The following is a 16,642-nucleotide window of genomic DNA, read 5'->3' as shown; positions in this document are numbered from 1 at the left end:
AAGACACAGAGAAAAGAGTCACATAAATACAGTTATCTCATACTTGACAAAGGTGCCAAAAGCATTTGCTGGAGAAAAGACAGCATATTCAATAAATGGTGCTGGGAGAAATGTAAAGACACACATAAAAAAATGAAATGAATTCTTTATCTCTCACTCTGCACAGAACTCAACTTGGTGGGGACCAAAGACTTAGGCAGCAGAACAGAGACCCTGCAGGTACTAGAAGAAAAAGTAGGCCCAAATCCTCACCATGTCAGCCTAGGATCTGACTTCCTTTTCAAGACCCCTGAAGCACAAGAAGTTAAATCAATAATCAATAAATGTGATGGATTCTAAATAAAAATCTTTTTCTCAGCGAACAGAACAATCAGTAATGTGAAGGGAGAGCCTATAGATTGGTGAGAAAATCTTTACCACATGCACCTCAGATAAAGCATTAATGTCTAGGATAGGGCTGGGCATGTGACTCAAGTGGTAGAGCACTTGTCTGGCATGTGTGAGGTACTGGGTTTGATCCTCAGGACCACATAAAAATAAATAAATATAAAAAAGTATTGTGTCCATCAACAACCAAAAATTTTTAAAAACATTTTATCATATATAAAGAGCTTAAATTCTTAACATGAAAAATATCCCAATCAATAAATGCGCTAAGGAAATGAAAAGACACTTCAGAGGAGAAGGTATATAATTCATCAACAAATATATGAAAAAAATGTTCAAATCAAACTGCTCTTAAGATTTCATCTCACTCCAATCAGAATGACAATTATCAAGAATACAAAAAAAATAAATGTTGACTGGGATGTTGGGGAAAAAGTTGCATTCATACATAGCTGGTGGGAATGCAAAATGGTGCAACCATTATGGAAAGCATTATAGAGATTCCTCAAAAAACTTGGAATGGAACCACCATTTGACCCAGTTACCCCATTCCTCAGTTTATACCCAAAGCACTTAAAATCAGCACACTACAGTGATACAGCCACATCAATGTTTGCAGCAGCTAAAACTCACAGTAGTTAAATTATGGAATCAATCTAGATGCCCTTCAACAGATGAATGGATACAGAAAATGTGGTTTATATATATGTACACACAAACACCTATATACGATGGGAAATTACTCAGTTTACAGAAGAATAAAATTATGGTATTTGCTGGTAAATGGATGGAGTTGTAGAATATCATGCAATCATTATATGCCAAAGGCCAGATGTTTTCTCTGATATACAGATGGTAATTCACAATAGGGAATGTGCTTAGGGAAGAATAGAGTGACTTAATATTAGGTAGAGAGGAGTGGATGGAGGGGAAGGGTTGTGCAGGTAGGAAGGATAGTAGAGTGAAACAGACATTACTACCTTGGTACATATATGACTGCAGACCCATATGATGATACAATATGTACAATCAGAGAAATGGGCTATTATGCTCCATTTATGTAAGATATATCAAAATGTATAAATGCATTCTATTGTCATATTTATCTAATTAGAACAAAAATATCAACTAGGAAGAAAAATGAAAAGTAGACAAAGTACATGAATAGACAGCTCCCTAAGGAGCATATTCCTGTGGCTGAAAAGCAAACAAGTATCTCACAATCATGGTAATTAAGGACATGCAAATAAAAAGCACCCTGAGTAACACTTCATGCACAATGGGATGTCTGTTGTACTGCAAAACATGGAAACGAGAGCTAGAGGGGTTGTGGAGACATTCTCATCCTCATACCTTGCTGGCAGGTTGTAAATGATGCAACCACTTTGGAACACCATTTGGTGCTACCTTAAAGGTTGGAGTCAGCATGACTGAATGTTTCAACTCCCAGGGGTGCGTGTTGAAGAAACAAACATGGACCAAAACACATCCCTGTGCATGAGTCATCAGAGCACCAAATTCCAAAAGACCAAAGGTGAGCACCACGTGAATGTCCACATTTAGATCAGTGGGAAGCTGGGTAGGATATTCTAAATGGAATGCTATTCAGGCACAGACAGGAATGGAGGGTGCCTGCTATAACTTGGATACACTGGAAAACCAAATGGTAGCTGAGAAGTGAGACGGAAAAGGTCAAGTATCATTGGATTTCATTTCAGCAGGAGGTTGATCCTGTGAGGTCAGGAGGATTTGCAAGCACCTGCTTAATAGGGAGGAGTTGAATGACCAGGTCATGAATATGTTGAGAGCTGGGCAGAGATGACCGTTGCACACTTGTGAATGTCCTGCCCAAACTGTGGACATGGACGTATTAATGTCACTGATTTGTTCCCTTTTTTTTTTATTGTAAACAAATGGGATACATGTTGTTCTCTGTCTGTACATGGCGTAAAGGCATACCATTTGTGTAATCATAAATTTACATAGGGTAATGTTGTTTGATTTATTCTGCCATTTTTTCCCTTCCCCCCCTCCCCTCCCACCCCTCCCCGCCATCTATACAGTCCTTCCTTCCTCCATTCCTGCCCCCCTCCCTAAACCCAACTCCAACCCCAACACTAACCCTTCCCACCCCCCATTATGTGTCCTCATCCACTTATTAGCGATATCATTCTTCCTTTGGTTTTTTGAGATTGGCTTATCTCACTTAGCATGATATTCTCCAGTTTCATCCATTTGCCTGCAAATGCCATAATTTTATCATTCTTTATGGCTGAGTAATATTCCATTGTATATATATACCATAGTTTCTTTATCCATTCATCAATTGAAGGACATATAGGTTGGTTCCACAATCTGGCTATTGTGAACTGAGCAGCTATGAACATTGATGTGGCTGTATCTCTGTAGTATGCTGATTTTAAGTCCTTTGGGTATAGGCCAAGGAGTGGGATAGCCGGGTCCAATAGTGGTTCCATTCCAAGTTTTCTAAGGAATCTCCACACTGCTTTCCAGAGTGGCTGCACTAATTTGCAGCCCCACCAGCAATGTAAGAGTGTACCTTTCTCCCCACAGCCTCGCCAACACCTGTTGTTGCTTGTATTCTTGATAATCGCCATTCTAATTGGGGTGAGATGGAATCTTAGGGTGGTTTTGATTTGCATTTCTTTTATTACTAGAGATGTTGAACATTTTTCCATATGTTTGTTGATTGTTTGTAGGTCTTCTTCTGTGAAGTGTCTGTTCATTTCCTTAGACCATTTGTCGATTGGATTATTTGTAGTCTTGGTGTAGAGCTTTTTGAGTTCTTTATAGATTCTGGATTAGCGCTCTATCTGAAGTATGATTGGCAAAGATTTTCTCCCACTCTGTAGGCTCTTTCTTTGCATTGCTGATAGTTTCCTTTGCTGAGAGAAAGCTTTTTAGTTTGAATCTATCCCAGTTATTAATTCTTGCTTTTATTTCTTGTGCTATGGGAGTCCTGTTGAGGAAGTCCGATCCTAAGCCGACATGTTGAAGCTCTGGACCTACTTTTTCTTCTATAAGATACAAGGTCTCTGGTCTGATTCCGAGATCCTTAATCCATTTTGAGTTTAGTTTCGTGCATGGTGAGAGATATGGGTTTAGTTTAATTCTGTTGCATATGGATTTCCAATTCTCCCAGCACCATTTGTTGAAGAGGCTATCTTTTCTCCATTGCATATTTTTGGCCCTTTTGTCTAGTATGAGAAAATTGTATTTATTTGGGTTTGTGTCTGTGTCCTCTATTCTGTACCATTGATCCACCTTTCTATTTTGGTACCAATACCATGCCGTTTTTGTTACTATTGCTTTGTAGTAGAGTTGAAGATCTGGTATTGCGATACCCCCTGCTTCACTCTCTCTGCCAAGGATTGCTTTAGCTATTCTGGGTTTTTTATTCTTCCACATGAATTTCATAATTGCTTCCTCTATTTCTGTAAGGTACATCATTGGGATTTTAATTGGAATTGCATTGAATCTGTATAGCACTTTTGGTAGTATGGCCATTTTGACAATATTAATTCTTCCTATCCAAGAACATGGGAGATCTTTCCATCTTCTAAGGTTTTCTTGAATTTCTTTCTTTAGTGTTCTGTAGTTCTCATTGTAGAGATCTTTCATCTCTTTTGTGAGATTGATTCCCAAATACTTTATTTTTTTCGAAGCTATTGTGAATGGGGTAGTTTTCCTAATTTCTCTTTCTGAAGATTCATCGCTTATGTATAAAAATGCCTTAGATTTATGTGCATTGATCTTATATCCCGCTACTTTACTGAATTCACTTATGAGATCTAAAAGTTTTCTGGTGGAATTTCCTGGTTCCTCTAAGTATACCATCATATCATCAGCAAATAGGGATAGTTTGAGTTCTTCTTTTCCTATTCGTATCCCTTTAATTTCTTTGGTCTGTCTAATTGCTCTGGCTAGAGTTTCAAGGATGATATTGAATAGAAGTGGTGAAAGAGGGCATCCCTGCCTTGTTCCAGTTTTTAGAGGGAATGCTTTCAGTTTTTCACCATTTAGAATGATATTAGCCATGGGTTTACCATAGATGGCCTTTACAATGTTAAGGAATGTTCCCACTATCCCTATTTTTTCTAGTGTTTTGAGCATGAAGGGGTGCTGTATTTTACCAAATGCTTTTTCTGCATCTATCGAAATAATCATGTGATTCTTGACTTTAAGTCTATTGATATGGTGAATGACATTTATTGATTTCCTGATGTTGAACCAACCTTGCATCCCTGGGATGAAACCCACTTGATCATGGTGCACTATCTTTTGAATATGTTTTTGTATGCGATTTGCTAAAATTTTGTTGAGAATTTTTGCGTCGATGTTCATTAAGGATATTGGTCTGAAATTTTCTTTCCTTGATGTGTCTCTGTCTGGTTTAGGAATCAGGGTAATATTGGCTTCATAGAATGAGTTTGGGAGAGTTCCCTCCTCTTCTATTTTATGGAATACTTTGAGAAGTATTGGAATGAGCTCTTCTTTAAAAGTTTTGTAGAACTCGACTGAGAAACCATCTGGTCCTGGACTTTTCTTTGTTGGTAGGCTTTTGATGACTTCTTCTATTTCATTACTTGAAACTGGTCTATTTAAATTGTGTATGTCCTTCTCGTTCAGTTTAGGCAATTCATATGTCTCTAGAAACCTGTTGATGTCTTCGAAATTTTGTATTTTGTTGGAGTATAGATTTTCAAAATAGCTTCTAATTATGTTTTGTATTTCAGTCGTGTCTGTTGTGATATTTCCTTGTTCATTCCGAATTTTAGTGATTTGGGTTTTCTCTCGTCTTCTCTTTGTTAGTGTGGCTAAAGGTTTATCAATTTTGTTTATTTTTTCGAAGAACCAACTATTTATTTTGTCAATTTTTTATATTGTTTCTTTTGTTTCAATTTCATTGATTTCAGCTCTGAGTTTAACTATTTCCTGTCTTCTACTACTTTTGGTGTTGGTCTGTTCTTCTTTTTCTAGGGCTTTGAGCTGTAGGGTTAGGTCATTTATTTTTTGAGTTTTACTTCTTTTATTAAATGTGCTCCATGAAATAAATCTTCCTCTAAGTACTGCTTCCATAGTGTCCCAGAGATTTTGATATGATGTTTCTTTGTTCTTGTTTACCTCTAAGAATTTTTTAATTTCCTTCCTAATATCTTCTGTTATCCATTCATCATATAGTAGCATATTGTTTAATCTCCAGGTGTTGGAGTAGGTTCTGTTTTTTACTCTTTCATTTATTTCTAACTTCAATCTATTATGATCTGATAGAATACAAGGTAGTATCTCTATCTTCTTGTATTTGCTGACATTAGATTTGTGGCATAATATATGGTCTATTTTAGAGAAGGATCCATGTGCTGCTGAGAAGAAAGTGTATTTGCTCTTGGTTGGATGGTATATTCTATAAATGTCTCTTAAGTCTAAATTATTGATTGTGTTATTGAGATCTATGCTTTCTTTGTTCAATTTTTGTTTGTTAGATCTCTCCAGTGGTGAAAGAGGAGTGTTAAAATCACCTAGTATTATTGTGTTACGGTCTATTTGGTTTCTAAAATTGAGAAGGATTTGTTTGACATACATGGATGAGACACTGTTTGGGGCATAGATGTTTATGATTGTTATGTCTTGCTGATATATGCTTCCCTTAAGCAGTATGAAATGTCCTTCTTTATCCCTTCTGACTAACATTGGCTTGAGGTCCACATTATCTGAAATGAGGATGGATACTGCAGCTTTTTTGCTGAGTCCATGTGCATGGTATGTTTTTCCCCATCCTTTCACCTTTAGTCTATGGGTATCTCTTTCTATGAGGTGAGTCTCTTGCAGGCAACATATTGTTGGATCTTTCTTTTTAATCCAATCTGCCAGTCTATGTCTTTTGATTGATGAATTCAGTCCATTAACATTCAGGGTTATTATTGAGATACGATTTGTATTCCCAGTCATTTGGTTCATATTTAAAATTTTTGACACATCTTGGTTCCTCCTTTATTTGACAGTTCCTTTAGGATAATTCCTCTCTTTGCTGATTTGCTTCTTTGTTTTTTGTCTCTTCCTCATGAAATATTTTGCTGAGAATGTTCTGTAATGCTGGCTTTCTTTTTGTAAATTCTTTTAGTTTTTGTTTATCATGGAATGATTTTATTTCATCGTCAAATTTGAAGGTAAGTTTTGCTGGGTATAAGATTCTTGGTTGGCATCCATTTTCTTTCAGAGCTTGAAAAATGTTGTTCCAGGCCCTTCTAGCTTTTAGGGTCTGGGTTGAAAAATCTGCTGATATCCGTATTGGCTTCCCCTGGAATGTAATTTGGTTCTTTTCTCTCACAGCCTTTAAAATTCTGTCCTTAGTTTGTATATTAGGTATTTTCATTATAATGTGCCTTGGTGTGGGTCTGTTGTAATTTTGTGTATTTGGAGTCCTATAAGCCTCTTGGACTTGATTTTCCATTTCATTCTTCAGATTTGGGAAATTTTCTGATATTATTTCTTCAAATAGAATGTTCATTCCTTTGGTTTGTTTCTCTAAGCCTTCCTCAATCCCAATAATTCTCAAATTTGGCCTTTTCATGATATCCCATAGTTCTTGGAGATTCTGTTCATGATTTCTCACCATCTTCTCTGTTTGTTCAACTTTGTTTTCGAGGTTAAATATTTTGTCTTCAATATCTGAAGTTCTGTCTTCCAGCTGTTCTATCCTATTGGTTATGCTTTCTATGGAGTTCTTAATTTGGTTTATTGTTTCTTTCATTTCAAGGATTTCTGTTTGGTTTTTTTTTCAATATCTCTAACTCTTTATTGAAATGATCTTTTGCTTCCTGAATTTGCTCTGTTAACTGTCGATTGGTGCGATCGTTCAATGCCTGCATTTGTTCTTTCATCTCATCGTTTGCTTCCCTAATCATTTTAATTATGTACATTCTGAACTCCCTTTCTGTCATTTCTTCTGCCATGCTGTCGTTGGATTTTATTGATGTAACATCTAGATTTGTTTGGGGCATTTTCTTCCCTTGTTTTCTCATATTGTTCAGGAATCAGTGGGTCATTAAGATATTGCAGATTTCCTCTATCAACTTATAATGTCCCTGAAGATTGCTAGTATATCCCCTCTTATCCTTCAGTAGCCTGGAGTCTTGGAGGAGGTTGAAAATGCGGAGCTCCATGAAGAAGCTGCCTCTCTAGGGGTGGTGACCCTCAGGTGGCGTATATTCCCTGCTAGTGGGCAGAGGTGCCTCCACTTGTTGACCAATGGTCATCCAATGGGGAACTAGACTGCGGGCTGAGGCAAGGCCTGTTTGTGCCTGTGTCTCTGGTTTTACCGTCCCTGTGGGAAAACCTCCCCCAGCTGGGAAGACTCACTCGGTGGGGACGTCTCGCTGGTCAGGTGCCCTCCTAGAGGTTCCCCTCAATCTACAACTACCACCTGGGCTGGGCTGTCTTCCTCTGCAATGATCCCAGGGGCCCAGACCTACCTCCTGGGCCTGGGAGCCTCACCCTTTGCAGATGAGTCTCCTTAGGCTGCCTCTCCCAGAGAATCTGCCCGCCGCCCTGGAAACTTCGCTCCGCCCCTAGGCGCATCTCTGTGCGGCTCCTCCAGCAAGAAGCCACCTAGCTCCTGGGACCCTGCTCTGCACCAATAGCCTGGCTATGCAGCCCCTCCCCTGAGCCACCACCTGGAGCCCCGCACAATAGCTCCGAGACCCAGAGACCCGCCACACACCTCCTCCTCCGGACAGCCGCCCGGTCTCCAACGCAGTCACCAGGAGTCCAAACAACCCACTTCGGGTCTCCTCCTCCCGCCAACCACCCGCAGCCCCAGGCAGTCACTCCAAGTCCAAGTGACCCGCCCTGTTTCTCCTCCTCCTCCTCGGGGTACCCCCCCGGGTGTTCAGGAGCGGTGGCTCTGAGACCAAGCGACTCACCACGCTCCTCCTCCAGGCAGGCCACCGGTGTTCAGGAGCGGTCGCTTTTAGTCCAATCAAGTCACCACTCGCCTCCTCCTCTGGCAACCACCTGCGGCCCTGATGCAGTCACTCCCAGACCAAGCGTCCCACCGCTCTCCTCCTCCAGGCAGGCCACCAGTGTTCTGGAACAGTTGTTCTGTGTTCAAACAGCTCACCACGCAGCTCCTCCTCTGGCAACCGCCTGTGGCTCTGATGCAGTCAGTCCTAGACCAAGCAACCCACCGGGCTTCTCCTCCTCTTCCGGGCAGCCCCCCGGTGTTCAGAAGCGGTCGCTCTGGGTCCAAACAGCTCGCCACGCAGCCCCTCCTCAGGTAGCCGCCCGGAGCCCCAGTGGCTGCTCGAGTCCAAGCGCTGTGCTGCGCTGCCTCCTCTACGATGATCCCAGTTGTCCGTGTTTACCACTCCAGCGGGGGGAGGGGCGTCTCGCCGAGCAACTCCACTTCACAAATTCCCTGTGTTCTGGGGCTAATGCCCCATCCGGGACGCCTTCCCAACGGGAGAGACTCACCCGGCGGCTCTGCGTTGGTCCCAAGTCTCTCACTATCTCCTCTTTTGAATCTTGTGTCCTGGAGCAACGTGAAATGCAGCCGCCTTCTAGTCCGCCATCTTGGCCCCTTGTTCCCTTTTTAAATGGTTCATTTTGTGAAGGAAATTTCGCCTTAATAAAAGAATGATTCTCAAGCATTGGATTGGAATACCAAATTTTAGCCAAGGCAAAAACAAGAAGCAGGAAATCATTAGAACAGGCATAATGTCAGAATCAACTGTGTGTGTTCTGCAAACTATGTGCAATCAAGAAGCCTTTAAGTAGCTGGACAATGGAGGATTAATAAGAGGTTTTTGAACATTAGTTTATCTATGTAAGAACATTGAACTTGACTGATTAAGTTGTATTGAAGTCAAATATTCTATGAATTATGCTGCAAACAATAAAATAACAAGTGCTAAAGAGAGAAAAAGAGAAAATGAAGGAGGCATAATGAGATATATTATCAAATATAATTATGTATAGTGTTTGCCAATTAATGAATAGAATATAAAAATTAGTAAGTATCATAATTTCAAGGACAGCCATAACCATGAGACAGCATTGCTGTTTGCAGCAATGAACACAAGTTCAAATGCTATTGGTTGGAGGATGCAGTGGCTGTGTTGGGATGGCCAATGAAGAGCAGGGAGCAGAGGAAGCATGGGAGGAGGGAGAAGAACAGGATGTAGCTGAGAGTCTGGGTGTTGGCCTTGACTATGGGAGTGTGTTGGTTCCTCACAAAGACCACAAGAATAGCAACTGTGAGTGCAGAGAAGTGCCATGCCCCAAGCACCCTAGAAGACCAGGAAGTTCACCACCTTGGGGAGGCAGGGATTGCTCTCAGTGTTGGGATACTCATGTGCAGGACACTGGACACACTCTGCATCTTGGGAAAAAGCACAGGTTCAGTGTTTCCTCATCACAACTTCTCCATTTCTCCATGTTGAAGAAAATGTTTGTCCTGTATTATCAGTGTGAGTCCAGACTGCCTTGGATGTAATATTAAGATACACTAAAGAAATTTCTATATTCCTGATGTCAGAAGAATGCCTTCAACCTCAGATAATATTAATCCCATTCCAATGGCCTCCATAGAAAATGGCAGCATGGAGGACTATGCAGCTGATAGTGTGGCACGGTCCCTGTGGATGTGGATTCCCCAACCCTTATGTCTACCCCACCTGGGTTCCGACTCAGCTTGAGCCTCCCAGTTCCACACAGATCATGTTTATTCGAGGAAAAAAATTTAGTTCTGTCCATTCAAACTCAGACAGATACAAATTCTGTAACCATCATGGAACTTCTAAGTTTTATCTTTATCATCATTCCATAATTTATGCTATTTTTTTTCAATCTAGGTTGGTATGTGATAGAACAAAATTTTTATTGTATATTTTCAATTTTCTGGGACTATTCTTTTAATCCAATCTTCCATATAAATGCTGACAACAATGATTGAATTATAAACATTTCCATTTTGGATGAAAATTTATTTGCTTTATACAATTATACATAATTAATACAGTTACTGAAGAGTAGTGTGATGGAAAAACAGTGCCTTTCATTTGAAAATGAAATCGTGGGTGGATAAGCCTTCTCTTAAATGTGACATGTCACAAGTATTCTGATCTTTGCACACTATAAGTCCCTGCTTGTAAAGCTCGGGTCTGCTTTGTAACAGCATGAAAGCAGTCAAGGATCACAGATCCATTCATGAGCACAGTTCATTTATAGAAATTGGCACCAGAATGGGTAAACTTCCTAAGCATCTTATTTAGATTTTACAGTCAATACTCATGTGACAGCAGGAGATTCTGGAATAATATACAGTGATTTTCCTCACATTTCTTTTAAGATACTTGTTCCTTTTCATAGAATTAATGGGAGCTCCTGGTTCTGATCAAGGGACATGGTTGGCACACACAAGTATATGCATGTTGCATTGTGGGTCCCAAGTCCTTTTCCCCTTTACTTCTTTATCACACATTTATTGTGTGTTGCAAATCTGTCACAAGAAAGGAACAGTGAGCTTATTTTTACATGAAGTTATCTGCTTGCTCTGTGGAGTGACTGAGACAAAATGATTCTCACTACTAAAATAATTGAAATGGCTTAATACTTCTCTACAGAAGAGAATTGGACAAGTTCAGCCATACTGTCCTTCTCTATTGCTGGAGACACAACATAAAAGAATGCCTTAGAAGGAATGATTTCCTATTAATACTGCCCACCTGCCACAGGGTTCCATTAAGAAAGCTTCTTATTTCTACGCCATATATATTCAGCATATGCATGAGAACATGTTCCTTTTCTCACATAATGCCAAAAATCTATTCACCTCAGTAAACTAAACCTTTATAAACTGTGACCTCTTTATTCTTCCAATCAGAAACAACCAGTTTTATTTCTTCCTTTCCAGTAAATTTTATTTGTTTATTACTTTTTCTGCCAATATTTCATTGGGTACAATCCCCATTTTGATGTCTTTTAGAGTTGAAATATTAAGCACTTAAAATTCTATGACATGAAAAGACCAAAAGAGTGATTTGACTGTAGCTTAGTGGTAAGTCCTTTGCTTCCCATATCCCAGGTCCTGGGTTCAAATCCTCAGTACTGAAGAGGAGGAGAAAGAGAGGGGGAGGGAGAGGGATAGGGAGAGAAAAAGAGGGAGGGGGATAAGGGGATAGAGAAGGGGTGGGGGAAGGAGAAGGGGAAGAAGATGAAGAAGCAGAAGGAGGAGAAGGAGGAGGAGGAGGAGGAGGAGGATAATGAAGAAATGTAAAATGTCTGCTACAATATACATTAATTGGGCAATTATGCTAAATGAAAAAATGAGAAACGATAAGTTGTTTGGTATATAAATTTATTTATGCCAAATACCCAGAATAATTAGACCCAGAGAAATAGAATGCTGATTGGCAGCAGCACAAGCAGGGGAAAATAGGTCTTGGGAATCAGTGTTAAATGCACAAGGAGCTTGGCTTTATGTGACTAAATGTCTGGGGACTAGATAGGGTGGTTACACCACTTTGCAAATGTGCCAAATGTCATCTATTTGTAGATTTCAAAAGAGTTAGTTTTTTAAATATCATTTTCATCTCAGTAGATAAGAATCAGTTCCCTGGAAATACCAGACCCAGTCTGGTTTTGTCACAAGAAAATATAAAGCAAATTCAATAACATGAGTCAGTAATTCAATGGAAGAACACATGTTCTTAGAAGTATGTCCATTTGTATTTGAACTTAGTGCATGACCAAGACAGCATTTCAAAATTGTTTGACAAGGATGTTTTGTTAAGAATTTTTTGGATGGTGTATTATTCACATATAAACTCATTTAATATGACTGATTAAGCATATGGAATAATACAAAGTATATTATAAAGATCACATTAATGTATACCTGACACCAAGGATGTGAGAAGGAAACAATCCACATTTAAAATTAAACATTTTATTAACTATGAATCTTATAGTGTTAGGCAGTTAGCACCTAGAAGGCATAAATTAATTCTACTTAAACATTCAGGGATAGCTGTTGCACTGAGAGAGCATTCACCTGTGAGCTCTAGCTGGTTATGGTTATTTTTATGCTTTAGTCCTTTCAACAGGGAGGTGGATCTTGTTGATAAGGAGGATAAATGACCTCAGTTACTTCACAGAATGAGAAGGCAAAATCAGGGTGGGGTTTTCCATACTTGCTCAAAACCACAAATGATAATAGACACACATGAAGTAAATTTCTGAATGGGTATATTCCCATGATTGTAGTTAATCCCTGACCCTTTTCAAACAGATCTTATCAGTTTTCTTGAGAATTATATAGCACATTGGGGCAAAGATGCAGCCCATGAGCCCAGCACTGGAGGCCAGAATGGAGAAGACCTCCACGGCCACCATGACCTTGCCCTTGGTGCTGTGGGGCACAGGGAGGAAGGTGAGCCAGACACTGCAGAACAGCAGCATGCTGAAGGTCAGGAACTTGGCTTCATTGAAGGTGTCAGGCAGGTTCCTGGCCAGGAAGGCCACCGTGAAGGTCCCCAGAGCCAGGGAGCCCAGGTATCCCAGACCACAGTAGAAGGCAGTGACCGAGCCCTTGTTGCAGGTGATGATGATGATGTGGCCATGTTCAGAGTGTGTGTCTGAGTCCACAAAGGGAGGAGAGGTGCCCAGCCAGACTCCACAGAGAGTCAGCTGGATCAGGGAGCAGCTGGGAATGATGTAGTTAGGTGTCCCTGACACCAGCAACTGCCTCATCCTTCTCCCTGGGGCAGTAAACTTTAAGGTCAGGATCACAGTGAGAGTTTTGATGAAGACAGTGGAAATTGCCACAGTGAACACCAGTCCAAATGTTATTTGCTGTAGGGTGCAGGTGGCTGTGTTGTTATGGCCAATGAAGAGCAAGGAGCAGAGGATACAGAAGGTGAGGGAGATGAGCAGGATGTAGCTGAGAGCCCGGTTGTTGGCCTTGACTATGTTACTTTTTAGTGCTTCACAAAGACCCCAAGAACAGCAGCTGTGAGTGCAGAGAGGCAGAGAGCTGTGCAGGCCAGAGTCTTCCACAGAGGATCCTCATAGGCCAGAAAAGTCACATGCTTTTGGAGACAGGTGGTTCGCTCAGTGTTGGTGTATTGGTGATCAGGACACTTCACACAGTGGTGCATGTCTGCTGAGAAATGCAGAATGTCATAATTCCTGGGTCAGTAACTCTTTCTTCCTCCCAGGGCCCCTCAAGGAGGGCATGGGGCAAGCTTAGCCAACCTGTCCTTCCTTCTTGATCTAGGAATCAAAATATGCTGTGTAATGTATGATTCTTAATCAAAACTCACTATCTTCTTTATAGTTAAGAAAACATGGCTATTTCTTTTTTCACTTCTCTTGAATATTCATGATAACACCTTTCTTATCTAACAACTCCAAAATACCCACAATCTTAGTCCATTCAGGGTGCAATAAAGAAATAACCTTGGGCTCACGTTCAAAAAAGCATACATTTACCATCCACAGTTCTGGAACCAAGGAAGTCCAGGCTGGAAGAGCTGCATGTGCATGGTCTGGTAAAGACTCTCTCTGCTGCAGGGAAGGTGGCTCTTGTTATGTTTCCACCTGGATGTAGGTGCAACCGCCCAAGTCTTGTTTCTGATAGCATTAATCTTATTAATGAAGGTGGAGCCCTCATGAATCTGTCACCACCAGAACTCTACCTCCTCATACCATCAGTTGAGGGGCTAATTTTCAACATATGGATTTGGGGAGGACAAAAAACACCTGCCTGTCTCTCTTAATTGGTCCTCTCAGTAAGTTTAAACCAATAGAAGCAAATAAATTGCCAAGTCACCAGTATTTAGAGAGGACAGCATGTACTTTCAGGGGAAGTAAGTCCTCCCAAAAGCTACAGTGTCCACTCCAGAACATGCAAAATTTGCGGGTACTCCTTGGCACCACAGACCAGTTCTGACAGTCCTGACACTTTCTTGTCTTTTGACCCAGGAATGAACCTTATTCTTCCATTTCAGTCTTCTTCCATTTTTCTCAGTTCTTCCAAATATTCATTAAGCTTGTTTCTATATATTTTATGATTTTAAATGTGTTATCTTTTAAATTTTGTTTTGTGAGAACAAGAAGACTAGTAGTAGAAATAAAGGGACTCTATAGAGGGATAAGAGGGGTGGGAATGATGGGCCAGGAGAAAAAAAATAACAGAATGAATCAAAAACTATTACCCCAGGTAAATGTATGATTATACAAATGGTATGCCTCTACTTCATGTACAAACAGAGAAACAAGATGTTTCCCATTTTCTTTACAACAAAAATGATTTTTAAAAAAGAATTAAATAGGTTGCATCTATTAAATTGCATGGTACTGACACTAAAATAGACAGGTAGACCACTGGTAGAGAATATAAGACAGAGATAGACCCACATAAATACGGTTATCTCACACTAGACAAAGGTGCCAAAAACATACAATGGAGGTTCACATGCAGCAAAATAAAATTAAACTCCTATCTCTTACCCTGCACAAAACTCAACTCAAAATGGATCAAGGACCTAGGAATTAGACCAGAGACCCTACACCAAATAGAATAAATAGGCTCATGTCTTCCATATGTCGGTTTAGGACCAGATTCTCTTAACAAGACTAACAAACACAAGAAATAAAAGCAAGAATCAATAAATGGGGTAGACTCAGACTAAAAGGCTCTTTCTCAGCAATGAAAAAAATCAATATGAAGAGAAAGCCTACAGAGTGGGAGAAAATATTTACCACATGCACTTCAGATAGAGCACTAATCTAAATTTAACACCAAAAATACAAAGAACCCAATCAATAAGTGGACTAAGGAACTGAACAGTCACTTCACAGAAGAAGATATACAATTGATCAAGAAATATATAAAAAAATGTTCAACATCTCTAGCAATTAGTGAAATGTAATTCAAACCCTCCCAAAGATTTCATCTCACTCTAATTAGGATGGCTATTAACAAAAACACAAGCAATAATAGGTGTTGGTGTGGATGTGGGGAAAAGGTCCACTCATACATTGCTGGGAATGCAGATTGGTGTAGCCACTCTGGAAAGCAGTGTGGAGATTTCTCAGAAAACTTAGAATGGACCCACCATTTGACCCAGTCATCCCACTCCTCAGTTTATCCCCAAAGAACTTAAAATCAGCATACTACAGTGATGTAGCCACGTCGGTGTTTATAGGAGCTCAATTTATAATATCTATATTGTGGTACCCAACTAGATGCCCTACATGAATGGATAAATAAAGTGTGGTATATATAGACAATAGGCTATTACTCAGTCATAAATAAGAATACAGTTATGGCATTTGCAGGTAAATCACCAAAGACACAGACAAGTGGCCACTCCAGATTCCTGACCAGAGGGACTGAGCAACATCTTGCCAGTCCTTGACTGGGGAAGTACTGCTGTGTCCAGCCTTCCTCAGAGTCCCCAGATGTGGATCCACCAGAAACAGACTTACTGGTACCCCAGGGGTGCACAAACAGGAGATTCTCTCAAGGAATTTAGTTCAGTCCTGGGGCGGAGCTCCATAGACCCTGCAGCCTGGAGCTGAGGAACCTCTCTCAGAGGCCTTCCCCTAGGAGCAATGTTGGGGTCTCCCCAGGTCAGTGGTGAGCAGTGGTTACCCACCAGGCAGCGAGGATATTGCTGGGGCCTCCAAATGTCATGGGGCGCAAAATAAGAACAGACTGATCACCACTGAGAAGTCCAAATTTGAGAGTCTTTATTTAAGCTGGCTGACTGACTGTCTCACACAATGCCCCAAAAAATGGCTGTTGGGAGAACAGCCCCGACCACAGGGTTGTAGGGGTTCTTATACCAAAAATCACATCAATCAGAAGTGACCATTGCTATGATTCAAAATTACACATTAACATCATGAGATCATAGACAGAGGGGGAAGTGGGTCAGAATGACCCTTACCTAGGTACAAACTAAAGAATGCTTACTAACATCTGCACAATCACTGTTCACATGGTACATTGTTTAGGAGCAATAGGAATCAAAAGAGAGCAATTCTTTACTACAGAGGAGTTGCCATTGTATATTACTAAACATGTCACACCAAGTAACTGATGATGGGCACAGAGGTGGGGTGTTCCCATGGGAGAAGCTTATTTCCTACATAACATGGAACCTCAGAGCAAAATGGAGTCTGTTTAGTCACTTCCCTTAGAGTCTGGCCCATAACATTCTCATGG

General features: G+C 40.5%; 1 protein-coding gene across 1 annotated transcript in view; it reads right to left on the bottom strand.

The window, feature by feature from the left end:
• Positions 1–6,462: 6,462 nt before the first annotated feature.
• The window catches only part of LOC124968977 (vomeronasal type-2 receptor 116-like), a gene marked incomplete at its 3' end in the record, with an annotated part of 46,256 nt that continues 36,076 nt past the window's right edge, over positions 6,463–16,642 (bottom strand). The window contains 1 exon segment of the mRNA XM_047531808.1: positions 6,463–6,482. Within this exon segment, the coding sequence (XP_047387764.1) occupies positions 6,463–6,482 (20 nt within the window).

This window comes from Sciurus carolinensis, chromosome 17 (assembly GCF_902686445.1).
Source record: "Sciurus carolinensis chromosome 17, mSciCar1.2, whole genome shotgun sequence".
Taxonomy (NCBI): domain Eukaryota; kingdom Metazoa; phylum Chordata; class Mammalia; order Rodentia; family Sciuridae; genus Sciurus; species Sciurus carolinensis.
This window is presented reverse-complemented; position numbering and strand designations above follow the sequence as displayed.